Raw genomic sequence first — 27,118 nt, 5'->3', positions numbered from 1 at the left:
TCAACCAGTGAGCCAACCCTGGTAGATCCTGTAGAAGAACGCTTAGATGTCATTTAATCCAACCCCCTCATTTTATACTTGAGAAAATTAAGGTTCAGACAAGTAAAAAAAAAAAATAAAAAATAAATAAATAAATAAACAAACTTTCCCAAGATCACTTAGCTCTCAGGATTGAGACGGAATGAGGAGTCAGGCGCCCCAGTTGGTGTCTTTGCTAATGAAGCTGAGCTGCCTCTCTCCTGGACCGCCCTGGAACCACCAAGCTCACCTTCTTTCTGGGTAAACAAGCCCGCTCTTTCATCTTTTTTCTGGGCCGCTGTAAGTTCCACCAGCCTTTCGAAGCCCCGTAGGGCTATCTTGAAACTGACCACCTGAAGGGCATTGTTGAACCACTTTTCCTTCGCAGGATCCATCGGGACTCAGGGAAGCTTTTATTTCTGTGCAGAGAAAAAAAGGAAAAAAAAAGAAAAGAAAGCAGATTCGCCAAGGTGGATCGCCTCCCCCTGGTCACGTTGCCTTCCTGCGGTCTCGGGGGCTCTAGGACTCCTTCCTATGGTCTTACAGCCCCATTCTGTGGGCTGGAGGAGCCTGAGCCTTCACCAGGGTGTTGGCAGGGAGGAGCCTGACTGAGGCCTGAGGCACGGCACGTGGGCCAGCATTTCAGGGAGATCTGACCTCACAATGTGACCAGGGTCCTTCCCAGGGGACCCACTGCATCATAATCTCTCTGTGTGAGGAGGCGGCTGGGATTTATTTTCCCACAAAGTGACTGTGTGCGCGTGCGTGCGTATGTGTCTAAGGTTCCAGAGAGGGAAGAATGGGTGAGGACCAGGAAAGGAAACTGGAGTGACTTTCTCCCTCCGTATCTGCTCCCAATCCTTTGCCTTCTTCCTCAGGGCGCCTTGGAGAGTAACATTCCCTTTGATTCCTGCGGCTGCCCCGGATAGGAAAGCATAAACTTGTAAAAATGAAAATGTATCTCAGCGTCTGCCATTTCTGTCACAAATGGAGGTATTTTTAGCGGTCGGAAGGAATAAAAATGCCGCCTGGAGGCATTGTCCTTCAGTGAAAATAGTAAAGTGAGCGAGAAATGGGGAAGGGTGAGCTTCTGAATGAGAAGTAAGTTCTTCAAGGGGTTAGTCATTGAATGAGAAGAGGATTTTCTTCGTATCTTCTTTCCCTCTTCTATTGGAGATTGTACACAATCTCCAATATCCAACGTTTACTCCAGTTGCTGCTGAATCAAATTTTTCAATCTTCAACCCTTTATGGGAAGGAGAAGTTACTAATATTTTATCAACAATTAGTAGTTGAAATCTTATTGTCTAGGTGACATACATTGGAGTCCATCTTTAAAAACATTTGCAAGGTTCCCAGTCAGCATGACTCAGTGGTTGAGTGTTGACCTATGAACCAGGAGGTCATGGTTCAATTCCCAATCAGGGCACATGCCCGGGTTGTGGGCTCAATCCCCACTAGGGTGTGCAGAAGGCAGCCAATCAATGATTCTCTTTCATCATTGATGTTTCTATCTCTCTCTCCTTCTCTCTGAAATCAATAAAAATATATTTAAAAAACAAAGAAATAAGTTGCATAAGAAGACAAAAGGACTGGGGACAAACAGATTTAAAAGAACTCCAAAGATGAACTGACCAATCATTGTGTGTAAACTTTACTTAGATCCTGACTCAACCGAACTGAAAAATGATTGCGACACGTATGAGACAATTGCAAACTGGAACACCAACTGGATGTTTGATGATATTGAGAAATTACTGCTTATTATTTTAGATGTATTACAATTTGTTACGTTGCTATTTATGTGATAGTCTACATTAGAGCTACATACTGCGATATTTACGGCTAAGCATTCAAATACAAAGGAGTGGTAAGCTGTGTGGAATAATGCTAATAAGGTACATAAAATGCGGACCGAAAGCACTGGGGTGTGGATGATGTTGACCTTGAGAAAAGCTATCTGAGCGGTGCCATGGATTAAAGAGAGAGTGGGAGGGAGGCACATGAGAGGGTAAGGCGAATATGCATTTTATAGCACTGGCTTCTGGGAACATCTTAAAAGGGGAAGATGGCACAATTCACAGCTATTAGGCTATTTCCAGAGCAAAAGGATGTATTTGTACTATGTTCTCATTTGCAAAAAGGATATAACCACAGACTTACAGAACATTAAAAGTGATCGCCAATATTTCTTTCTTTTTTAAAAAAAATATATTTTATTGATATTTTACAGAGAGGAAGAAGGGAGAGAGATAGAGAGTTAGAAACGTCGATGAGAGAGAAACATCGACCAGCTGCCTCTTGCACACCCCCCACCGGGGATGTGCCCGCAACCAATGTACATGCCTTTGACTGGAATCGAACCCAGGACCTTTCAGTCCACAGACCGACGCTCTACCACTGAGCCCAAACCGGTTTCGGCGTGATCACCAATATTTCTACCATTCTTCTAAAACTATTGATCTTTAAATACCGCCTTCTAGGCCCAGGCCACATATTCTCATGATTGTACACAGTCTCAATAGAATTATTCACATTATGTAAATATTAATGTATTAGCTCATAAAGCTGTATTCATCATTCTAACATCCTTTACAAATATAATTTTTTCCTTTTCACTTTATGTGCCTTATTAGCACTATTTGGCACAGCTTTCCTTCTATTTCTTTCAATTAAATATTTTATGAATTACTTTTAAAATGTTATTTTAAATAAATCTTTATTGTTCAGATTATTATTAATTACTTTTTACATATAAATGATTATGGAAGGTGACCGACATAAAAATTCCGAAGAAAACACATTTCTAGCTGTGTAAGGGGAGAAAGTAGTATCACCCCTACTACTACCCTGTTTCCCCGAAAATAAGACAGTGTCTTATATTAATTTTTTTCTCCCAAAGTTGCGCTAGGTCTTATTTTCAGGGGGTGTCTTATCTTTCCATGTGCTAGGTCTTATTTTCGGAGGATGTCTTATTTTCGGGGAAACACGGTAGGTACAATGGTTTCCCTGAGCTACGAAGGCCTCAGCTTTGATGGGTCTTGAGAGAGCCATGTGTGCAAACCTGTGGTTAGGTCTCAGCTGGTCAGTGACACGGCACAGGGACCGGCCACCTGGTAGAAATCCTCTTAGAATAGGTAACTCTGCATTTTCCGTTACCGAGTTCACCACGGCCAACTCCAGTTCTCGGGATGAAGAGGTCAAGGAAGACCTCCTCTGGGGTGAAACGAGGATTCTTAGGTGACGCGTGAGATGGGGCACAGAGAGGAGGCAGGGTTTTCCATGGGCAGGATGCTAACGGACCAGGTGCTGGGAGGGATCTGGGCCATACTCACCCAGGCATGTTCAGGATCAGAACATGACACCACAGCAGAAGGCATCTTTTTATTTTCTTAATGTTTTTATTGATCTTTAGAGAGAGAGGAAAGGAGGGGGAAAGAAATAGGAACATCGATTGGCTGCCTCCTGCACGCCCCCTGCCAGGGATCAAGCCCGCAACCTGGGTGTGTGCCCTGACTAGGATTTGAACCGGTGATCTCATAGCACTATTTGTTGAAAACATTGTCCTGCCGGGACCGGTTTGGCTCAAGTGGATAGAGCGTGGGCCTGGGGACTGAAAGGTCCCGGGTTCGATTCTGGTCAAGGGCATGTACCTTGGTTGCGGGCACATCCCCGGTAGGGGGTGTGCAAGAGGCAGCTGGTCGATGTTTCTCTCTCATCGACATTTCTAGCTCTCTATCCCTCTCTCCTCCTCTCTGTGAAAAATCAATAAAATATATTAAAAATAAATAAATAAATAAATAAATAAATAAATAAATAAATAAATAAATAAAAATAAAAAACAAAAGCACGGTGGGGAGAGCTCCCGGGCTGGTGACACCGGAAGGCACTAGGCTTTCCCTGCACATGCGCACCGTGCTGGCTTATGAATGGGGCTAGCTTATGCATCGAGGGATGAACAATAATGTTCAGATCAATATGACAAAGCCCCGGATGGACACGGGGCTGGGCCCGCTCTCGGCCTCACAGTGTCTGGCCGCCCTCCCTCACCTTGTCACACACCAGCGCGGCTTCCGGGCTCCTCTCGGGCGCACCCCAATTCGCGGCATCCCTGCACCTGCCCGCGGGGCCTCCATTGCCTGGCACAAGGGTGACCTGCCGCTGCACGGAGCCTCGGCCACAGTCCGCCTGCCTACAGCGTGGCTACCAGGCGATGGACCAGCAGAACCATGTGCAGGGAAGGACCTCGCGAGACTTCACGACGAGATTTCATCACGCGAGACTTCATCACGCGAGACCTCCCACGCGAGATTTCGCCTAGCGACACTTCACCAAGGCCCGGCCCAGCGCACAGTTTGCTGGGTGCATGGGTTCTTGCTGTGATTTTTTCCATGGACTGTTTCCGGTTGCCCCGTGGCCGCAGGTGCGTGGAGCTGCAGGTGCGGGTCGGATTGTGGACCCCCTGGCCGGGGTTTCCCCAGGTCCCAGCTCCCATGGCAGGGGCGACCCCCATTTCTTCTCTCTTTCCACGCCTTTGCACGGCCGCCATGGTAATTGCTAAATGGGATGGGGTGGTTATTTCCCGCTCTCCTGGAGGCAGGGAAATCGGAGTTCAAGGTGCCGGCTGATTTTTTTTTTTTTTTTAAGAGCACCATTTAAAAATAAATATATTTCATTGATTTTTTTTTACAGAGAGGGAGAGAGAGCTAGAAACATCGATGAGAGAGAAACATCGATCAGCCGCCTCCTGCACACCCCTCACTGGGGATGTGCCGGCAACCAAGGTCCATGCCCTTGGCCAGAATCGAACCTGGGACTTCTGTCCACAGGCCGAGGCCCTATCCACTGAGCCAAACCGGTTCTGGCAACCACGTATATTTTAAATAAATACTTATATGCCTATGTATAAAGAGGCAGTGTTATCAAAACCTTATCTTCATCTTATTCAAATGTAACAAACAGATCACTGAAAGCCTTAGAATTTATAAGGCATATGATAATCTTAGAATTCTTACTTCTTTAAAGAAACAGAAAGACAACCATTTGAAGTGCAGAGACTTTATTTGGTACTTCTAGCAACATCTACACATGATACAACTGTTCAGCAACAGCTCGCACAGTGCCCACCTGCATCCGTGTTGAAGATGATTTTTTTCAATACTCTATTCTGCAAGGATAGAAAGTCAAGATTTCACAGTACGGGTGAAATCTGTTTTACCATGAAATAAATTTAATTCATTAGCATTTCTTCCATTTGCTATCAGAAAACAGCACAATTACATTGTTAGATATTTTATTTACACCTAAGACTTGGAAGACTTCAACAAAGCATCAGGGAGTTTATCAACAGACCTAGGACCACCCCTCCTCTCCTCCCTGCATCCCCACCTCCTTCAGGGTCCCCGTCCTTTAAAATGACACTTGTTATAAATCAAAGTTATATACTTTTAAGCACCAGCTTGACAATTTAATGTTTTCTCTCATCAGTTTCATAAAAGATTTCTGCTTTGAAAGGCAAAGTGAATGTAAAAACGTGAATGTAATCAAACAAATCACAACAATAATGTTTTTACAACTACATTCACTCTTTTGAATGAAATTTGCTTGCAGGCTCGAAACAAAATATTTTTCTTTTGTCTTGAAAATTCCCCTTAAAAAAATTAACCATTTTTGGGGGGGACTGTATAACTTTTTTTCCCAGTGTTTAAAATATGCAAATTGGTCCTTGGAGATGTTTCATAAAGTCCAGCTTCTTAGATAATTTGTTATATAAAAAAATAAAAAACCTCCAGCGACCACAAAAGAGTGCTGATGTTAACAGTCACGTATGTAGTAACACCAGTGCCCCAGATTATTCTGTTCACGGGTGCTTCCACTACAAATGTGCGGCCGGGTTTGAAAACTTGATGAATTCCCATTCATTCATTACGTAAGAGTGAAAGCTCTCCAAGACCCGTGAGTTCTGTATTTGTACGGCCCGGTTTGAAAACTTGATGAATTCCCATTCATTCATTACGTAAGAGTGAAAGCTCTCCAAGACCCGTGAGTTCTGTATTTCAGAAACACCGACGCTGCTAAGGCACATACACTGAACAGACCCTTGGAAAGGAACCAGTACGCCTGCGTTGGAGAGCTAGTCAAGTCATGTTGTAAGGCAGTCAGAAGGATCGTGTTTTTCACTTTAAGGCTCTTGTTTGTACCTTAAATTTTATTCTGGGCAGGCATTAGTCTGTGTAACTTATTAAATATTCCTCAAGTGATCAATTAGGGAAATCAAGGCCTTTATATAAACCACATGCACATTTAGAAATAGGTAAAGCCTCTCCCCAGCCAATGAAAGAAAGCTCTTCTATACATCTCATCCCTTTGGATGATTTCTTACCAGAAGCTGGCAATAAAAGGAACAGAAGTCAAATGCTCTATAAAAGTTATGTTGTCACACCATACCAAATAGTCCATATTTAGAATAGTGCAATAAAACCATTTTTTTTTCTTGGCTATTCACCAAATGTATATAATATTTACATTTTAGTTTGGCTGGTATGGGTTCTAAACAGTTTACATTGCAAATAAAGCCTAACAAATAATTTAAATTGAAATTCCCCTTTAGTGTTTGTATTGATACAATATCCATCACTTATGTGGTAATAGTATGTAAAATAGCAAGTCTTTAATCTCAGTCACTGTCCTTAGTAATCCAAGTGTTCATTAAGCAAAACCAGCAGCAACATAGCTAACTTACTATTTCTTTTGAGCAAGCACTGATTCTAATAATTTCTAAAACCAAAATTTAAATATATTTTAAAATTAAATATCATATTTATATGATTAATATGACTCATGGTGGTGCTGAACAGAAGCAAAGAAAAACCCCTTTCGGTTCAGAAATAACTTTTGTGTATTTTCATTGTATTTACAAAATTAATTCTCACTGAAAGTAATCAACTTAATTTCAGTAATAGAATTTTGTAATCATATAACTTATGCTTAAGTTATAATAGCATAACTTATGCTTCTTTCTACCAATTTCCGATATAATTTGGTATTTTCAGGGTTTAGGGAAATGTGTCACAATTTTATTCAGACATTATGCCTAACTATATTAGGTTTTTACATGAAAAACATTACCACAGGATTATTTTTAAAATTAACTTCATAAGTTTTAAAAAGTAAAAAGCTCACCAATTTTAAAAAAGGGTTTAAGGTAAACAAATGCTATTTAGAAAAGCTTTTATGCTACAAGCTTAGTGAAGTACTTAGTAGACCAAAGATTTTGACAGCAGTCTCTACACAAATATGAAGTTGAAACATACTTCTCAAAGAGTATTACTTATTTTTCAGAGTGCAAATATCTAATACAAAATGCATACAACATAACTTGATTTGTGGAGAATATATCACTATATTGTTCCAAGAGACCTGCCTATCATTAATTTGAAAAAAACATATGGCCTGGATGGTGTTGCTCAGAGGTTGGAGACCAGGGTTTGATTCTTGGTCAGGGCACAAGTCTCGGTTTCGGGCTTGATCCCCAGTGGGGAGGGGTGGGGGGGGAAGGGTGCAGGAGGCAGCCAATCAGTGAATCTCTTTCATCATTGATGTTTCTCTCTCTCCCCCTCTCTGAAACTAATAAAAAGTTTTTTTTTCTAAAAAATAACTTAAATCTATTTAAAACTCAAAGCATTCTGCAAAAGATTCATTTGAAATCTAAATGCGGGTGATTTTTCTACCATTCATTTTATTACCCTGATAGAAAAAGCAATGACAAAAATGTCAGGAGTTTTGTAAGAAAAATGGAGGGATAACATGTAGTCTTCCAACAGAGATTAGCCAGTATCTGGGAAATAGTAAAGAAAATCCATACATTAAATGCAGCTAATTCATAGCTTATCTTTTTTCCCTAATTTTTGTTCCTTCAACATTTTACATTGAGGCTATATGACATTCTCTAGAGAGGATATGCCTTAAGTCAGTTCAAACCTGTGGTATACAAGATGATTTTTCATTTTTGCTAACTTAAGAATCTCATTTCTCAAGAAATTTGTACTTGTGATAGTTATCTTTAGATACAATACCTCAGTGGTTGATCCTAATTTCCTTTTATCATTTACTGTGTTTTGAATGACGCTTCTCACTTATCAGATCCTCAAATTTATTCAGGGGTTCTGCCTTACAATTTCCAAAATAATTTGTTTTTGCAAAATTTCAGAAAATGAGGGGGGGGGGAAAGCCTCATAAAATGGTATGTTATCATTTATAATGTTCTTATTTTAAAAGGTATTTGTAGCATCTCATTTAGAGTTTGAGAGCTTGTTTTTCTAGGTCCATTTATGAGGGGGGGGGGCGGGAAGGAAGGGGTGTTGTTAGACTTGGAATATATATTCCTTCTTTCTCTTGATCAGAGAATAATGAAAATTTTTCTTCCACATTTTCCCACTCAGAGGTTAAAAAAAAAAGAACCTATTAAGCTATTTCCCTACACCATTTTGTTTTAAAACATATATCCTATAAAGTTCTAATTTGTATTGGAAGCCTTCACCCTAACTTAAACTTTTATATAGTGATTTTCCTATGATCTAAGCATCAGATGTTACTCTGTAAAAATAGCAAAATTGAGTCACATATGTTAAATTGGGCTCTACAGTCACACAGTAAAAGCTGCCAGAGGGGTAACACTGAACCCCATTCCCTAGTCTCTTCCTCAACAATATACCTATAAAAGTTACTAGATAATGCATATCAATGAATGGAATTTCCAAGAAATACCAATTAATAAGGAAGGGGGGTAGGATTTTAACAATAGCTTTTGTTTTACTAAATGCAAACATATCCTGAAAATTTTATATATTTTCTAAGAAATAAAATTAACTTATTACTTGAATACATTTTAATCACAAGGTGAAGGTTTTTTTTATTTTCCTATAGGAGTATATTATATAGCAACATAGGTTATTAAAACATTGTGCTTGAGGATTACTATGAACAGAAGTGTATGTTCATAATTTGTTTTTCTATTCTATAGCAATTATGTATATACATTATTTCCTAAAAACTTAAAAGTCTTGATTAATTCCATTTTCACCCCTCCTCTTGTCAGTTTTCCTATTTTGTGGGTATGTGAATACTGAAATGAAGATTTCTACATCTATTGCTCCAAAGCCATCGTTTCTTGAAGCCCAGTTCCCTAACCTAAAAAAATAAAATAAAAATAATCTGTTTACATTTCTAAGGTTTGATCCAGCTCTAAAATTCCAGGATTTGAAAATAAACTTACTTTCTGTGGTGGCTCTGTTTTTTGTTATTTTTCCCCTCTTTCTTAAATTGTTCCCTAATCCATTTAATTAAACTTACCTAAATACTTCCACCTCCAGCAGGTCACATCTAATCTTACTTCTCTGATGGATTTCATCAGCTCATGAATAGGTCTGTCTAAAAACACTATAGGAATAGTATTTAACTGAAGGAAATACACTTTTATGCTACATTTCATTTCAGTTAGGAATAATAAGTGGTATCGTTTTATGATTTTTAAATTCAGATCAGTGAACACAATTCTATTAGGTTCTTTAAACATCAAATTCAATCTGAACATAAAAGCTAATATGTTAAATCCTACGTGTGACAGGATTAAGACAAAATGACATCAGAAGCAATGTGGTTTTTTGGTGTGAGGATACTACTAGTTTTGCTGACTAAATGCTACAATGAATATTTACTAGTCTGTCTTACACATAGTGATAAGTTGTTTATGAAAATCCCCAACAAGTCCTCCATTACTATTTAAATTCATAAAAATTGAAGTTTTATGGGTAAGTCTAGACAACCATGTAATTATAAGTTACTGGCGTTTAAATAAGTTAAACCTCCCCACAAAGAAGAGGTTTTTGCTCAAGAAAATAGTGCACGTCAGCGTAATGAAAAGAAGTTTAATATACACAAATAAAATAGAAAAAAATACTTTCTTACAAACTGGTTAGTGGTAATATGCTACTCAAAAATTGCCTTTCAAACCTGAAAGACCTAGCTTGCTTTATTGTTTTATTTTTACTCTACCAAGAAAGAATGTCTTGTCACAATGAATAACAAACAATGAAATAGGCCACTGACATGCTTACAATTAGAACCCATGTACAATTGGCTAAAAAAGTTAAAAGGAATTAGAACAATATTGATTTTACAGTACGTAAAAAGGGAATCCAATTATAGTTGAGATTTGTCATTTTCAGATAATGAGCGGGGGAGTTAAATGCTTGGACCATTTTATGTTGCTTGCATTTAAGAGCATTTAAAAAAGAAAGTACGACTGAGTGTGGCCATGTTGTTGTAACTTGGAGGAAACTGTTAAGTCACACCCTCAACTCGCAGCAATAAAACAAAACACTCCACAGATCTCCTCGGGTGACACAAACTTTAGTCCCCAGCCCAGGAGTGTCCTTTCTGTTGTGTTTCTGGTTAATGGAAATAATTCTGTAAGTGTAAGTAAAACATGAGACAAAATCTTTTTTTTTTTTTTTTACTGAGTAAGAAAGCTATTAATGTGACCTTAGAAAACTCCTAAGAAGAATCTGCAAAACTCATTATTTAATGTCTTGGCTGCTGTTTTACAGATGAGCTTTATATGCCATCACAGTTAATGGTCCAGTGCATTTCAGAGTCGATGGACATTATCAAAGCTGTCCTTTCCCAATGAAAACGTGTAAGAAAACTTGAAGCACTTTCCAAACAAGTGACATGATATGGAACTACTTACAAATTTGGCTCTTTTAAATACAAATGTGATTATTTACCGAAGCAAACCTGTGTGACTATGTTACAGAGCCCACCAGCGTTCTGTCAAAGGGAGCTAAGTGAATTCCGAAGCTACTTCCCAGGAGCTAGGCTGGTAGATGGGGCGAACTTTGGGCTTCTCTTGTTTTTCCTTTTTTTGGCAAGGTAAACTTGCCATTCATTATACACATACTGTGCCATCATCTTATCTTTCATTGGATTCAGATTAGCTGGGAAGTAGCTGCGTAATTTTAGCGAGATCACTAACGGCAATGGGCCGATTGGACCGCGCTGGTGCTATGGCTAGATCACATCCAACGTGAAATTGCGAATTACGTCCAGAGCTCCAGTGTCAAAGCCACACATATCCAACATGCCTCTGTCCTCTGGGTCTGCGATGGTGAAGCCATTTGACGTCATCCCACAAACAATCAACTTGGCTGGAATGTTCATTTTCTGTAGGTAAAGATCATAATACACATTTTAAAAAAATTGTATGAAAGCAAAGCAAATAAACTTCCAAATTAACACTTTAAATTCTAGCACAGATTTCCATTACAAGTTCTTCCCTCCGTCTATACATATAATCTGTCAATTTTTCAAGGCTCGACTGTGATCTTCAGAAGACTACACAATATAGTTTTGTCAACAACCTGCCTGAAATCCCCGCTTCTGTTCTATGTTACTTGTTCTGCGGGCCACAGAACTCCTTCCTGAGCAACCTGGGACTCTACCTATTGAGCCTGTCAGGATATTCAGGGGCTGAGGCTATTTTTACCAACATAGTAAACACAGGGCAGTGTGCGTGAAGGTGGAATTAATATAAGGAGATATTTCACCAGGATTATTAACTTTGCTAAGTATAATATAACATTTGGCATGTAAGAATTTGTTCTCTGTAGCTATAACTTGATAAAGTAGTTTATTGTGACAACCCTAACAGTGAGCATGTATCAGAGTTCAATAATATGCTCAGGTCCATAGTCAGGAAGAGAAAGACCAGGACTCAGAACCCAGGCTATCCTGACCCCAAATTCTGTTCTGCCACTTGTTGGTCTCCAACTGCAGAGCTTGTAAAGCACAGCCCAACAGAGCTCCTAGATTTGCATTTGTAAGATGGTGTTAGGTAATGCTGGTAGGGAAACCATGCTTTGAGACCCACTGCTCTTCATCAAGTTTTATTTCTACTGCCAGTCACACTAACTTCACTTCCAGAGCTCAACAGCCCACTGACTAGCAGTTACCATTTCACTCATTTCAGAAAGCACAATTGGAGAGCATGGATTAGATCCCAGAAATATCCATATAACTTAAAACACAGATTATAGCTTTAACTTTAAGTAGTCCTTTAACAAAAATCACAAATGACACCTTAATATTTCAAGGAACACACTGAATCATTAAAAAAATGCCATTGAGAAGATGGCTGCTCGGGTAGGCACCTAGCCGCAGCCGCACGCAACAATTTCAATAAAATATAACTAAAATATAAAATGGACATTACCCAGAACTACAGGAAAGTCAACTGACTGGAAATTCTACAACGAGAAGCAAGGAGAAAACCAGAAGGAAGCGCGGAGGAGCTGTAAAAGCCCAAGGTACGGAGACACGCAGCGCGCGCGGAGAGTACAGAACCGGAGAGGAGGGAGGCCAAGTGCCTGGCTGGCGTTCCCTAGCGGGAAGGAGATAAACACTCGGACTGTGCTGGGCCCCCAACTGCTCTGAACCCCCGTTCTAGGCCAGACCCTGGGGACCCAGGCTCATCCAGAGGGAGCTGGGCTGTAAGGCGGTACTCGGGGAAGCAGCGAAAGGAGGTCCCAGAGGCGCGCACACAGCGCGCAGAGAAGGGCCGGCCGGCTGTGCCGTAGGACTGCCCTGGCGGGAAGGAGACAGGCTCCAGACTGCTCTGAACGCCACCTCCAACTCCACTTCCAACTGAACTGAACCCCAGTTTCGGGCCCATTGCGGGAGAGCTTACACTGTTTGGTAGCAGGCGAAAATCGAGGGCACCTTTCTCTCAGAGGCGCTTGCAACAAGTACTGAAGGACCCTGAGTCTCAGGAGTCGCATAGGGCGGGGCTGACGGAAGCCAAGGCTGTAGGCTCCACCCTGAAACCCCGCCCCATCAGGAAAGCTGCCTGCGAAAATGCCTAAACCAAATAGATCACAAACGAAAGAAATGGAGGACAAAAAGCGACTGGATATAGAGTTCAAAACCACACTTATAGGGTTTTTCAAGAGACTCCTAGAAAAGGCCGATAAAATAAATGAGACCTATGAGGATATGAAAAGGGATCAACAAGAAATGCTAAGGGATCAACAAGAAATAAAGAATACATTGTCTGAAATAAAAAATATTCTACAGAGTCCTAAAAACAGAATAGAAGATCGCAAGAATCAAGTCAAAGATTTGGAACATAAAGAGCCAGAAGACACTCCTCTGCAGAAGCTAGAAGGCAAGAGAATCCAGAAAATTGAAGATAATGTAAGAAACCTCTGGGACAATTTCAAACGATCCAACATCAGAATCATGGGGGTCCCAGAAGCTGAGAGAGAGCAAGATATCGAAAACATACTGAAAGAAATAGTGACAGAAAACTTCCCCCACCTGGGGAAAGAATTGGACTTACAAGTCCAGGAAGCACACAGAACTCCAAATAAGAGGAATCCAAAGAGGACCACACCAAGACAAATCATAATTAAGATTCCAAGAGCAAAGGACAAAGAGAGAATATTAAAAGCAGCAAGAGCTAAGCAGGTGGTTACCTATAAAGGAGCACCTATACGATTGTCAGCTGATTTCTCAACAGAAACCATGCAGGCCAGACGGGAATGGCAAGAAATATTCAAGGTGATGAATAGCAAGAACCTACAGCCAAAAATACTCTACCCAGCAAAGCTATCACTCAGAATCGAAGGTCAGATAAAGAGCTTCACTAATCAAAAAAAGCTAAAGGAGTTCATCACCACCAAACCAGAATTATATGAATTGCTGAAGGGGGTTCTTTCAGAAGAGAAAGTAAATAAAGATAAAAATTATGAACAACAAATACGTAACTATCAACAAGTGAATCTAAAAACCAAGGAAATTAAAAAAAAAATCTGATGAACAATATTAACTGTTGAATATAATAGAATCAGAGGTATGGAAGGGGAGTGAACTGATGATTCTTGGGGAAAAGGGGAGAGGGGAATGTGGGAAGAGACTGAACATAAACTGTGCACCTATGGATGAGGACAATGGGGAGTGGGGAAAGGGCAGAGGGTGGGGTGGGAAGGGGGGGGGAAAGGAACACTTGTAATAATATGAACAATAAAAATTTATTAAAAAAATAAATAAAAAAAAAAAAAAAAAATTAACCCAAAAAAATGCCATTGATAAAGGATATTCTTAGTAATGTATAGAACTGGAACTGGTGGAAATATATTATACTAGAGGCCAGACGCATGAAGGTTCATGCAAGAATGGGCCTTTCTTCCCTGGCTGCCTGCACCACCTTCACTCCAGCCGGAACTGCCTTTTCGCCTTCCCACGCTGCGCGGTGTGTAAAGCCTCAGTATGCAAATTAACCCACCATCTTTGTTGGGTTAATTTGCATATCTACTCCTGATTGGCTGATGGGCATCACAAAGGTACGACCAATTTGGATCTTACTCTTTTTTTTAGTGTAGATAGGTGTAGCCAATACTTTTCAAGTAATGCTGAGTCCATTACTGATGTGTATACAGTCAAAACTTGTTTTTGGAAAAGGAGAATGAATGTTTCAGAACTGAGACTTTACGTGGTGAGAAAGAGTATCAGAATTTGTGTTACCTTCCGATACTGTCTCAGAGCAACAGCAGGGTGGACACTTCCAGCAAAGGTCTCATTATCCGTGAACACAATGAAGACATCAGCAGCTGTATTTGTCCTTTGTGCCCAGATCATTGGAAGAGAGCAATCAGTTTCACCTGCTGGAATCTACCTCAGAACAAAAAACAAGAATAAAAGACAGTTCCCATAATCTATATATATAAAAGACTAAGTTGACTTGCACATGCGCAACACACACAGTTTTTAACTGTCCTTGTTGATTGTGAATTTGGTTGACACTTCTATTATAAGGAAGGGCAAGTCTGTATAATAAGAAATGTATTAAAACATTTCTTCTAATTAATTTCCTTACAATGTGCATGAATCACGCACTGGGACACTATGAAATAATAAAATACTTAAGAGTACTATTTTTTACATTATCAATATGTTTTGAGCCAATGCATAGGCCTTCCCAAAGCCTATGTAGATATTTTATTTCATGCTCATGAAAAAGTTGAGATGAAACAATTTGTTCTCACTAACATCACGCATGACAGCAATAACAATGATGCAGTATAAACTAATAAAGTAGTTTTTTACCTGATCCATAGCCATTAAAACCTGTTGTAAACTCATGTCTGTAGTTACTGGACATCGTACCATCTCATCTGAAAAAGCAACGATGTGAGAGTCTTTTTCTGTTCGCGAGACAACCTGAAAAACACAATGGTAGTAATTTTCAGATTTGGGAAAAATAAACACATACTTGGAAGTTCATAAAATATCACCTTTAAAGGAAACACACTGTGATGCCTATTTTATTTCTAAACTTACATTGGGGTTTGGATCTACGCAGTAACAGGACAGCTTTCTAAGTACTTCCACAAACTCTTACAAAGAAACTGCTTTTCACAACAACCCTCTAAAGCAGATAGAATATATTATTTTCATTTTATTAATAAGAATACATATTATTGGAAGGTAACATAATACAGGCACAGAGAAGTTAAGAAGCTCATCCATGATTTAATAGCTATCCCGTGACAGGCAGGCAGAAACCGAAGTCTCCTGACTACTGTTACTAGTTTCTGATCTTTGAACTTCCATATTTATTAATTGTTTCCCTAAACATTGTCCACTTCCTTAAACATATCTTTAGTTGTTAAATTAAAGTTTCTATTCTGATATATTTTTTCAACATACCTATAATATTGCCTTTACCTAAATATATAAGTATATATACTAGTAACTATATCAAGGTATATACACACAATATACATAAACTTCACTTATTTTTAATTACTTTCTGATATGGAATATTTATATGAAATAAAATGGTGTCAAATATGTCAAATTGACAAAAACAAGTGGAAACCTATTTCTTGGGCCTATTTTAGGTCTATTCTGGCCCACAGCAAACAATTTCTTAGGGTGGCAGACACGGTAAACTGCCTCCGTGTTCTCACCATGCACATCGCAGCGGCAACGGTGCTGGCATTGAGGACACTACCCAGAACTCTCTGGCTCATAGACGCACTGACGTCAACAGCCAGCAAGAAACGCTTTCCGGTTGGCTCAACTGTCTATAGAGAGAAAACAAATTAAGATAATCATTAAATTTAATCAAAGAAATTCTTTTAAGATTAAATTTTAAACAAATCATTAAGTGCATTCACAATTTTATGTAACCAGCACTATTTCCAAAACTTTCATTATTTCAAACAAAATCTGCACCTACTAAATAACTCTCCATTCCTCCCTTCCTTTAGCCCCTGGCAACTTCTATTTTACTTTGTCTCTATGAATTTGCCTGACTACCTCATTTAAGGTAAATTATATAACATTTCACCTTTTGTGTCCGGCTTATTTCACTTAGCACCATGTTTTTAAGGTTCATCCATGTAACATGTTTCTATTTCCATTCCTTTGTAAAGCTGACTAGGACTACATTTTGTTTACCCATTCACCTGTTGATGAACACTTGGGCTGTTTTTACCTGAATAATGTGCCCATGAATACTCAGTACAAGTATCTGAATCCCCTTCCAATTCGTTTGGGTATGATTGTATATATGTAAAAGGTAGAATGGCTGGATGGTATGGAAATTCAACATTTAACTTTTGGAGGAAACTTTCCCACAGGGCTGTTCCAACAAAACCCATTTCAATTCTTGCTTGTTATTTCTGCCTTTTGATAAGAGCCATCCAACAAGTGTGAAGTGGTACCTCCTTGTGGTATTAAGATGCATTCCCCTAATGACTCACAATGCTGACATCTTTTTATGTGCTATTGGCCATCTGTATATCTGGAGGAATGTCTATTCGAGTACTGTGACCATTTTTGAAACAGGTTCTTTGTATTTACTGTTGAGTTGTCTTTATTTATATATTCCGAACATCAAAACAGTATTAGATATATGATCTGCAAATACTTTCTCTATTCTGTAGGTTATCTTTTCACTCTCTTGGTAGTATCCTTTGATGCACAAAAGATTTATATTTTGATGGAAGGCAAATTTGTCTTTTTCTTTTGTTGCCCATGCTTTTGGTGTCATGTCTAAGAAACTATTACCAAGTCGAATATTTTGAAGCATTTACTCTTTTTAGAAAAAGTTTATATTTTATAGTTTTAGCACTTATAGTTCTGATCCATTTTAATTTCTTTATATGGTATAAATAACAGTTCCACTTTATTCTTTTGCATGTGGATATCCAGTTTTCCCAGCACCATTTATATATTATTCCCCACTTAACTATTTTGATACTCATATAAAAAATCAATGGACCATGTAAACTACACTATAAGGAATACAGTAAGAATGTCATAATTATGTATGGTGTCTGAAGGATACTAGACTTAGGGTGAGCACCTTGTAAGGTATATTACATGTCTAATATTGTACACCTCAAACTATAGTGTATGCAAACTGTATTAAAAATACATTTAATTAAAAAAAAGAAAAAAATCATTGGCCATGACGTGAGAGTTTATTTCTTCGCACTTTTCTATTTCACTTGTCTTTATCTCTGTCTTAATGTGTATCACTGTTGTGATTATTACATCTTTGCAGTAAATTTTGAAACCTGTACTTTTCAAGTGTAAGTCTTCAAACTGTGTTCTTCTTTTAGAAGATTGGTTGTGCTTTATGAAGGTCCCCTTAAAGACCACATACATTTTAGAACAGGTTTTTCTATTTTTGCAAAACATGCCATAAGGATTCCATGGAATATGTAGATTGCTTTGGATAGTAATGTCATCTTACTAATATTAAGTCCTTCAAACTATAAACATGGAATGTCATACATTTATGTCTTCAGTTTCACTCAGTAATACTTTGTAATTTTCAGTGTATAAGACTTAAAACTCCACAGTTAAATTTAGGCCCACGTTTTTTATTCTTTTCAATGCTAATATAAATGAACACGTTTTCTTAGCCTTTGATACTACTGATTTTTGCCTTCGGGTTATGTATCCTGCAACTTTGCTGAGTTTGTAAGCTCTAGTAGTTTCTTATGGATTAAGTTTTTTTTTACATTTAAGATCGTGTTATCTGAGAACAGAGATAACTTTTATTGATTTCTAATTTGGATGTCTTTTATTTTTTCCTGCCTAACTTTTAGAATTTTCAGTACTTTGTGGAACTGAAATGGAAAAGTGGGCATATCTTTAAAATGTGTTTTTGCACAGGATACCAAGTCCTACCTAACTGGGTCATTCATTTTATTTATTTATTTATTTTATTTATTTATTTTTAAAATATATTTTATTGATTTTACAGAGAGGAAGAGAGAGGTATAGAGAGTTAGAAACGTCAATGAGAGAGAATCATCGACCAGTTGCCTCTTGCACACCCCCTACTGGGGATGTGTCCGCAACCAAGGTCCATGCCCTTGACCAGACGCTCTATCCACTGAGCCAAACCGGTGACAGCTGGGTCATTCATTTTAAAACAATAATCAAAACATCACCTTAAATGTTTTGTAAAAAGCGGCATCCAAAGCTTTTAAAATGTCTTCGTCGGGACGCCACTTCAGTTTTCCTCTGAGCCCATGCCCTGTTTTGTAAGTCTCCAATGCGACTAAAACATGAAATGGATGCACACGAGCCTAGAAACAAGATGAAGACAGAGAGTAAGTGAAACTGCGAATGAAAAGCAGCAGGTATGTGCCTTAGATATTTGTTATTGTAGCTAACGCATTTCATAAAGAAAAGAGGAAAACAAGGACATATTCATCTTAGCTTTCAGAGTCAAAATGCAACTTGTATGCTAAATCTCAACACCTAAGACATATGTTGATGGCATTTCCACAATTTAGGAGCAACTTTTTCAGTCAGTAGTAGCTAATAAAGGGAATGCTTACCTTTTTTAATAGTTTCTCATTACACAGTTTTTCACATACTAAAGATACTTCTGAATTTCCTGGTTCAAGCACTGAGTTAGCAGTCATCTTTCCTAGATTCCTTAGTAATGCAGTTAGAGGCATTTCTTGTAACAAAGCCTTCCATACCTGTAGCAATAACAGGTAGAAACATAGAAAATTATGAATCAGTAGAACACACCTGTATCATTAATATTATTATATTCTCTAAGACTTTCTTTGTGAGCTCAAATCAATTTCTAAGTAAAAACTTGTGCAAAATGATCCAAGTCTTAGCAAATAAACTAACTCGTTCTTGAACACTATTGAATGCAACTACATGTGGGCACTGTTAGGTGTTTTCCTGTAACGAACATATAGGCACCCACAGTTTATCTTCGTCATACATACCATAAGGCACTGTTTAACCACATGCTGTAACATATTACACTTTACTTACCTCTCTAGACTTTAAGTGATTTGTCAGAAGTTGTTCCCTAACCAACCTGTGCTCTTCTATCAGGTGAATGACTTCCAGCTCATCTTTTGTGCGCTTCACCTTCTCCACGGCCTCCAGATACTTTAATAACTTTTCAGTCTCCGCAGAAAGTGCTTTTTCTTTATACAACTCCTGGACCTCTTTCCAGCCCTTTGTAATGTATTTGGTCACAATAGCAAGTCCTTTAACAAAACAGAATTGAAAAGGCAGGTAGGATTAGCAGGTAAAAAAAAGAACATGTTTATGTAAAGGCATCATATGAAAGGCATAAGTAGATACCCAGGATTGAACTTTTATAATCTGTGATGCTGTTATACATGATATTACAAACATTTAATCAAACAGTTAACTATTATAATATTGCTTATTCCATCACTGCTTCAATAGGAAACTTTGGAGAAAGAAAAACTCCTAGTCTGGCTGGTGTTGCTCAGTGGTTGACCTATGAACCAGGAGGTCAGAGTTTGATTCCCAGACAGGGCACATGCCCGGATTTTGGGCTCCATCCCCCGTCAGGGGTGTGCAGGAGGCAGCCAATCAATGGTTCTCTTTCATCATTGATATTTTTATCTCTTGCCCCCTCTCCCTTCCTCTCTGTTTAAAAAATATATATATATATTATAAAAACTCCTATATTTTCATTTCATTATAGAGCCTTATTTTTGGAGACATCAGCATTAGAAACTTTGGTAGACAGGGCCAGACTTAAGTCCATAATCTCAGAACACCTCTGAAACGTACTGATCTCAATTAATTTCATACTTAATTGTCTCTTTTAGTTGATTATGCATGGATGAATAGAAGTAAGTGGATGTGGACAGGTAGATAAACTTATAATTTTTTAATAGCTGAGAAAGTTATTACAGGCCAAATGTTAAAAAAAGGGAAAGTAATGTGTTTCCTATTACGTTTTCTTTTAATAGTTGAAACGAGCTTTGGATTGGGGAGGGGGGGGGGGGCGAGAGGAAATTTGGGTTGTAGCCTACGCTCTGCCAATAAATGGTGTGATTATTCTAAGCCCTACACTACAGTTCTGCAAAGGTGGGGAAAGGAATGGAATTATCAAATTCAAAGGTCCATGGGGAAAAGGTGGATAAAATATATAAATGAATAGGCCATGTGGTGTAATGAAGTGTGGTCAGGACTGGGGTGAACTAAAGAGTATGCCCTGACAAATATTTTAGTTACGTATTTGCTTAGTGCTGCCAAAAAAAAGTATTTTTCAAAAGAAACAAGAATATAGACTTTTGTGTGATGTCTTCTGCTTTATATGATGTTGGTAGCCATCAGGAACATCCATGATCACCTTTAGTCACCAAAATGGTCACTCCTCCTCTTCCCTTTTTAACATATGAAGATGCAGGAACTCAGAAAGGTTAAGTACTTGGCTTCAGGACACAGAACAACGGGCAGAACTGAAATCTGAACCCATATGAGTGGCTGTCTTTTCACCTTTCACTTCAGGTGTAAAAAAAATAAAATAAAAATAAAATTTGGGGCATGTTGATTTTTCTGGAAGTTCACACTTTATTCTTGACCAAAAGTTTTTATTTCCTTCTAAGAAAGACTAAAAAGTAATTAGATCCAACTAACTTCTCAAAAACCTCTTCCGACAGACAGAAAAACTGGCCCATGCTACCACGTTTCCTGGTTCCTTAAAGACAATTAACATCCGGAATTGCTAAGTTCAGGGCACTATTTCGGGCAGCCTTTAGGTGCCATGGGACATGTGTCCTAGGAAGGCAGGGAAGGGGGAAATGAGAAGGGGCTACAGAACCCCGCTATCTGCCACCTACTGGCTAGGAGCTGTTTTGCTAACAATTTGAACACATCCAGGCTGTTTTCACAGTCCATCATCATTTGGATGAGTTTTTGTTAGCATGGCGACCTGTCATTTGGTTCTTGATTACTAATGTCTGGATTGCCTGTGGTAGGTGTTTCCAGGTTGGGCTTAAACATATTTGAATTAATCAATATGTTCTGAGAATGAAAGGCTATTTCTAGAGATGACACAACTGTCATATCAAACAAATTTGTTATTTATTCGATATCTGCACCCCTCCACCCCCCACCCTCACCCTAAAGATGCTATGCTTACCTTCACTGGAGGGTTTAAGATGTGACAATCTCAACAGGTCTTTGTGAGACCAGCCGTTTCTCTGTTTGTACTTGGTCACCGCCAGAGCGAGGGCCATGCCGCCTTTGCCGTTGTACCAGTCTGCGATGGCCTTCCGGAGGGCGCGGCCCCACATGCCACACTTCATGCTTGCCCTCAGATCCTTCTTAAACTGGATGAACGTGAAGAGGTGTGTGGGGATGCGACAAACTTCGGCCACGGCTTTAAAGGCCGCCTGCTTGGTGCTGATGTCAGAGCACTGGGAACAGATGGCCAGCGCAAAGAGCATGGGCTCCTGCTTGGCGGTTCTGCCTTCCTGACTGAAGGACTTGATTTCCTGGATCACTTCACACCCTCTGCCATCTTCAATCAATCTAATCAAAGCTTCGGCATTTTCAAGGCCCAACTTCTGCTCTTTGATATAGTAAGTCCCACCTTCAGAACCGAAACACAAGAAGCGGTGGAGGCGATTCAAATCAGTGACTTGCCATACATATCCGTCTTCAGAATTGGTTATCTGCTTCTCATTGAGGGGCTGCATCTGGTTCATCGAGTCCTCCATTTTTCTGACTTTCAGGAAACCTAACAAAAGGCAAAATGTTACTTCCTAGATTGAGACAGTAAAATTATAAAAAGGGGAACACTTATTAATCTATGCTTACTGAAATCTGCCATGGAATCTTTTGATATAAAATTATTTTTTAAAAATACATTTTTATTGATTTCAGAGAGGAAGGGAAAGGGAGAGATAGGAACTTCGATGATGAAAGAGAATCATTGATTTGCTGCCTCCTGCAACCCAGGTGTGTGCCTTTACTGAGAATTGAACCAAACTCCCTGATTTTCTAGGTCCACACTCAACCCCTGAGCCACACCAGCTGGGCATAAAAATACTTAAGCTCAATTAAGTGGTACTATGATAATCAGAAGTAACAACTAAGAAGTCACATTTCTGAGTTATAATTTGCTGCTTCAGAGATTCAGCAGACAGCTCAGCAGGGGGTCTGGAGTCCCATATAAATAATTAAAGGGGTAGGGAGGGCAGTTACAGTCACTGACCCTAAGAAAAATCTTAGGATCTTTATTCCCCGAATAACTCAGCAGACATTGTTGGTTAAATAACCCATATTTGTTCCTCACCTATCTCAAACCCTGAATACTCAATTGTTGTAAATCCAGATTAATAATAATTAAAAAAGAGTTAGTTCTTCAGTGGGTTGGCCTGATTTATCCAGTGCTCTTAAAGCACACCACTTTGAAGGATTTATAAGCTAAAGGTGTATTAAACTTCTATAAGTTAAACTTCTTGGAAGAAATTAAGCAGATCTCCACGATATTAAAAGCATGGCCACAACTTGAAATTGGTTGTGGATATTTTATACACTGTCTACTTCTCTTTCTTAGTTGCTTAACTCTGAATGCAGTCAGTGAATGCTAGTAACACACAATACATAAAAACAGCACTTCTTTCCGATTTGTACTCATTAGAACAGCATAGCATCTTTTAACAGCACTAATAATATATTACTCCTACAGATTCCTACATAGTAAAGATTCACTTCTGAATTCTCTCTCAAGTCTCTTACTCATTTGTTATTTGAAAATGCTACCTTTCACCCCAGAGATCAAACAAGTTGTCAGCTCATTCTTTTTTAAGAGCTTACTTACACTTATGAAAGAAAGTGCAAGACGGCTCAAAAAAGACACAAAAACAAACAAAAAAACCCCAAAAACACCTAATACTGCAAAAACTGGAGCCACACATTCAAAGGACTATCATTCAGACTGGGAATGGGCAAGAGTGGATTCAGTCAAGCATCCACCTGAAGGTGCCCACCTTCAGCCTGTGGTACAGACGTAGTATTGCCAGTTCCTTTCATTTTTCTCAAAGACCCAGAAATCTGGAATTTTAAAATCAACTCTTAGGATTACATCTTAACAATAAAACTAAAGAAATTCTAACCCCCGTTTCAGATTATTTGCAGGTTGTACCAAGAGGTAAATTTCCAGCCTGGTCTTTCTTCAAGAGACACCATGCTAATGAGGTTAGGTTTCAAATACCTGTCAGTTTTGACTTCATTTACTTAGCAAAGAAAGCACTTTCGTATTTTTAAAAAATATTTTATTGATTTTTTTACAGAGAGGAAGAGAGAGGGATAGAGTGTTAGAAACATTGAAAAGAGAGAATCACTGATCAGCTCTGCCTCTTGCACACCTCCTACTGGGGATGTGCCCACAACCAAGATACATGCCCTTGACTGGAATTGAACCCGGGACCCTTCAGTCCGCAGGCCAACGCTCTATCCACTGAGCTACACTGGTTTCGGCGAAAGCACTTTCAAGTTCATGTAGTATTACAGAATAAAAAAGACGACAGATGACCACCAATGCCTTTGAGTTCTGGTGACACTCCTAGGTGTGGTCTCTAAGGCTATAAGGCCAGACCCTGTGCCCTACACACTCCCATTTAAGTACAAAGAACAGGGCAAAGCGAACTGAGGCCCCCAGCATGAGGGCCACTCCCAGGGGCATACCTTAAACAAGTTCCAGTTAAAAAATAAAATAAAATCAAACACTTGATACAAATGTTCGCTTCTATTCCACGTTATACCCATCTTATCTTAATATAAACGCCATTCTGTTGGTTTGGTAAAACTTGTGTTTTTACTTTGTGGCTTCACATAGCACCACGCTCGCTATACACTAGTAACTCCAGCGCGCGGGTCACTTGTTTAATAAGCAAGGAATCAAGAGTTTTATGCACTAAAACATTTTATTTTTTCCTCCTGGAAGCTAAAGGCCCTTCTTGGAACTCAAGAGGTTTAAGCAGTGATGTACAAACACACTTTAAAAAACAAACACACTTTAAAAATACGCTTAAAAAATTGTTTCAATTTCAGGTGACATTCAATATTGTGAACGTGCTGCACAGTGGTTAGACCGTCGAATACTTTACAAAATGTTGGTTCCCCCGATATTTCTAAAGCCGCCTAAAATAAAACCACCCATAGCTATTGCAGTTTTACTGACTATATTTATAAATAGAATAGACTCTTTAAGACTTTCATCTGAAAACCAGTATTCTTGCAAGAGCCTCAGGAAAGAAGGCTATCTCGTGAAAATGGCCATTTGGGGTTTAACTCATCATCCGAATCCTGGAAGCATCATAAGTGCTTTTATTTATTTTTTTTATTTTAATGAGGATTTGTGATATTTTTAAAAATATATTTTATTGATTTTTTTACAGAGAGGAAGAGAGAGAGATAGAGTTAGAAACATCGATGAGAGAGAATCATCGATCAGCTGCCTCCTGCACACCTCCTACTGGGGATGTGCCCGCAACCAGGGTACATGCCCTTGACCGGAATCGAACCCGGGACCTTTCAGTCCCCAAGCCGACGCTCTATCCACTGAGCCAAGCCGGTTTCGGCGCCACAAGTGCTTTTAGACGAAAACCGTGCGTCTCTGCAACCTCCCTTCCCTCGGAGGCGTCCCCTGGTCCAGTCCACCATCCCCGCCCCTTCCACCCCGACTGCAGGGCACGGCTTCCTCCCCACCATGGTCTGGTTTCCCGAACCCGGATCCCGGCAACGCCTCCCGGCTTAGAGCGGAGGGGAGCGGGAAGAGGGAGCGGGAGGAGGCGGAGGAGGAGAAGGCGGGCCCTGTGGAGCCGGCCTGCGCGAGCACCCGGAGGGGCCGCCCGGGGGCGCCAGGCCCGCCCTCGGGGCGCCCAGGCCCGGCCGAGCCGGACGCCCCAGCCGCGGTGCCGGGTCCGCTCGGCGGCCTGGGCGAGGCGGGGGGACGGGGACGGCGACGCGTCGGCTCGCACTCGGCCGCGGAGATGCGGGGTGAGGCACCCGGAGGTCCAGCCGGACGGAGCCCGCGCGCCCTCGGGGCCGCCCGGACCGCACAAAGGGGCCCCCGCCGGCCTCCCGCCGCTCCCTCACCTGTGCTCAGCGGCCGGCCCTCCGCCCGCAGCGCCGCTGGGCGAACCCCGCGCAGCACCGGGAAAACCGAAAAGACGCGGCGGCCTGACGGGCGACGCCTGCTCGGACCGTCCACACGCCGCCGCCGCCGCCGCCGCCGGGCCTCCAAGTCCGGCTCTCGGGAGTGACCCCGCCCTCTCGCCTGCCCGCCCTCGCTCCGGATTGGCGCGAATCCCGGATGTGGCCCTCCACAGGCCCCGCCTCTTCCGGTTCCGTTCCGGGTTCTGCGCGGCCCGGAGGATAGAAAGAGAGAGTCGACGGCTCCCGGCTAGCTAGAGCGTCCGCGCGCGCCCTCTGACGCGCTCCCGACAGGGCCGGCCGCGGAGGCTGTCGGGAAGTAGGCGGGGTGACGTGGGGCGGACGAGCTCTGCGGCGGGTTCGCAGGGCATCAGTGGCCGGCGGGGCAGCGGGTGCCGGTGGCGGCGGCGGCGGCGGCGGCCAGCGACCGAGGGCGGTGGAGCGGGGGCGGCGGCCTTGTGCGGCCGGGGCCATGACGAGCAATGCCGGGGAGTGGTGCCTCATGGAGAGCGACCCCGGCGTGTTCACCGAGCTCATTAAAGGATTCGGTGAGAGCCAGGGGCGCCGTCCTGGGCCGGGGCGCGGGGGTTGGGGGGGGGGGGGTGGCCATGGAGGAGGCCGAGCCGGGCACGGAGTGGGTTTCGCGTGGAGAAGCCAGCGACTCGGGGCACCTGGAGGGACTCGGGGGACACTCAGAGCTCCGCCCCCTTCCCAGCCCCGGGCGGTCGCGTTTCCCGCAGAGATCTCGGGAGTCACCCCACGCGGGCAGGCAGGCAGGCAGGCAGGCACCCCGAGTTGTCCGCACGGCCGTCCCCCTCAGGATCCGGCCCCCCATTATTTGTTTAATTGCAACGAGTCCCCGCGATCCCCTCCGCGCCCTTGAGCACCAGCCTCTCCCTTCCCCTCGCCGCGCGCTCCGCGTCCCGGCAGGTGCGCCCAGGTGCGCGTCCCCGGCCGCCCGGCCCGCAGGGGAGAAGCTGGGGTGTGCCCGCCGCTGGAGGGCGGGGTGCCGAGGCCACAGGAACCCCGCACCCCGGAACCCCGGCTCCTCGTCCTGCCGATCGGGACGGACCTGGAGCGGCGGGACCGCGTGGGGCCGGCGGGCCCCGCCGCCCGCTCCGCTCCGCTCCCCGCGGCTCTGGCTTCCGGCGGAGCGTGTGTCCCGGGAGCTCGTGCCCCGGCCCGGAGGCCACATCATGCTCGCCCCGGAGCTTCTCCTTGGCCCGCTGCCTCGTCTGCCACCCGAATAGCCAGCAGCATACTTGACCTTCTTAGCCTGCTTCCTGCCCATCTTGTTCCTAGCTTTTTTTTTTTTGGTGGGGCGCAGCTGTGCATTTGTTTTTTAATCTGTTACATTTCCGGGAGCGTTCTTTCATTCTAGCTGCGATGCTCAACCTTGTCCTCGTGGTGAAAATTTAACGCTGGTGCAGGTACTGCCCAGGGTGCATAAGCTGCATATTTGGAATACCCCTTGCTGCCAAGCGCATGTTGTTTGCCTACGGTGTGTCAGGTGCACTGGTAGGCTCTGGAGGATGGTTTCCCTTTAAATATATTTTGGTTA

At 41.6% G+C, this 27,118-nt stretch overlaps 3 protein-coding genes across 7 annotated transcripts in view; 1 reads left to right on the top strand and 2 right to left on the bottom strand.

The window, feature by feature from the left end:
- Positions 1-413, bottom strand: part of WDR64 (WD repeat domain 64) — a gene marked incomplete at both ends in the record, with an annotated part of 43,611 nt that extends 43,198 nt beyond the window's left edge. The window contains one exon of the mRNA XM_084868866.1: positions 269-413. Coding sequence (XP_084724992.1) covers positions 269-413 — 145 coding nt within the window. The remainder of the gene's footprint in view (positions 1-268) is intronic.
- Positions 414-9,926: 9,513 nt separating this feature from the next.
- Positions 9,927-25,695, bottom strand: RO60 (Ro60, Y RNA binding protein). Its single transcript, XM_084868938.1, has 9 exons — positions 25,501-25,695; positions 21,536-22,135; positions 19,399-19,619; positions 18,942-19,088; positions 18,549-18,686; positions 16,047-16,163; positions 15,181-15,294; positions 14,599-14,745; positions 9,927-11,241 (listed from the first exon to the last, which is right to left on the bottom strand). Exons 2-9 carry the CDS (start codon positions 22,113-22,115, stop codon positions 11,089-11,091), a joined length of 1,617 nt encoding a protein of 538 aa, XP_084725064.1. The 5' UTR covers positions 22,116-22,135; positions 25,501-25,695; the 3' UTR covers positions 9,927-11,088.
- Positions 25,257-27,118, top strand: part of UCHL5 (ubiquitin C-terminal hydrolase L5) — a 22,067-nt gene continuing 20,205 nt past the window's right edge. For 4 of the 5 annotated variants that reach the window (XM_084868949.1, XM_084868948.1, XM_084868952.1 and 1 more), the window contains exon 1: positions 25,788-26,105. In XM_084868949.1, coding sequence (XP_084725075.1) covers positions 26,030-26,105 — 76 coding nt within the window. In that variant the 5' untranslated portion in view covers positions 25,788-26,029. Of the gene's footprint in view, positions 25,402-25,787; positions 26,106-27,118 lie in introns of those variants that run through there. The other variant, XM_084868950.1, reaches the window with a different exon arrangement.

Source organism: Pipistrellus hanaki, assembly GCF_964339955.1.
Source record: "Pipistrellus hanaki genome assembly, chromosome: 20".
In the NCBI taxonomy this organism is placed as follows: domain Eukaryota; kingdom Metazoa; phylum Chordata; class Mammalia; order Chiroptera; family Vespertilionidae; genus Pipistrellus; species Pipistrellus hanaki.
The sequence above is the reverse complement of the archived record's forward strand: the minus strand, read 5'-3'. Positions and strand labels throughout refer to the sequence as shown.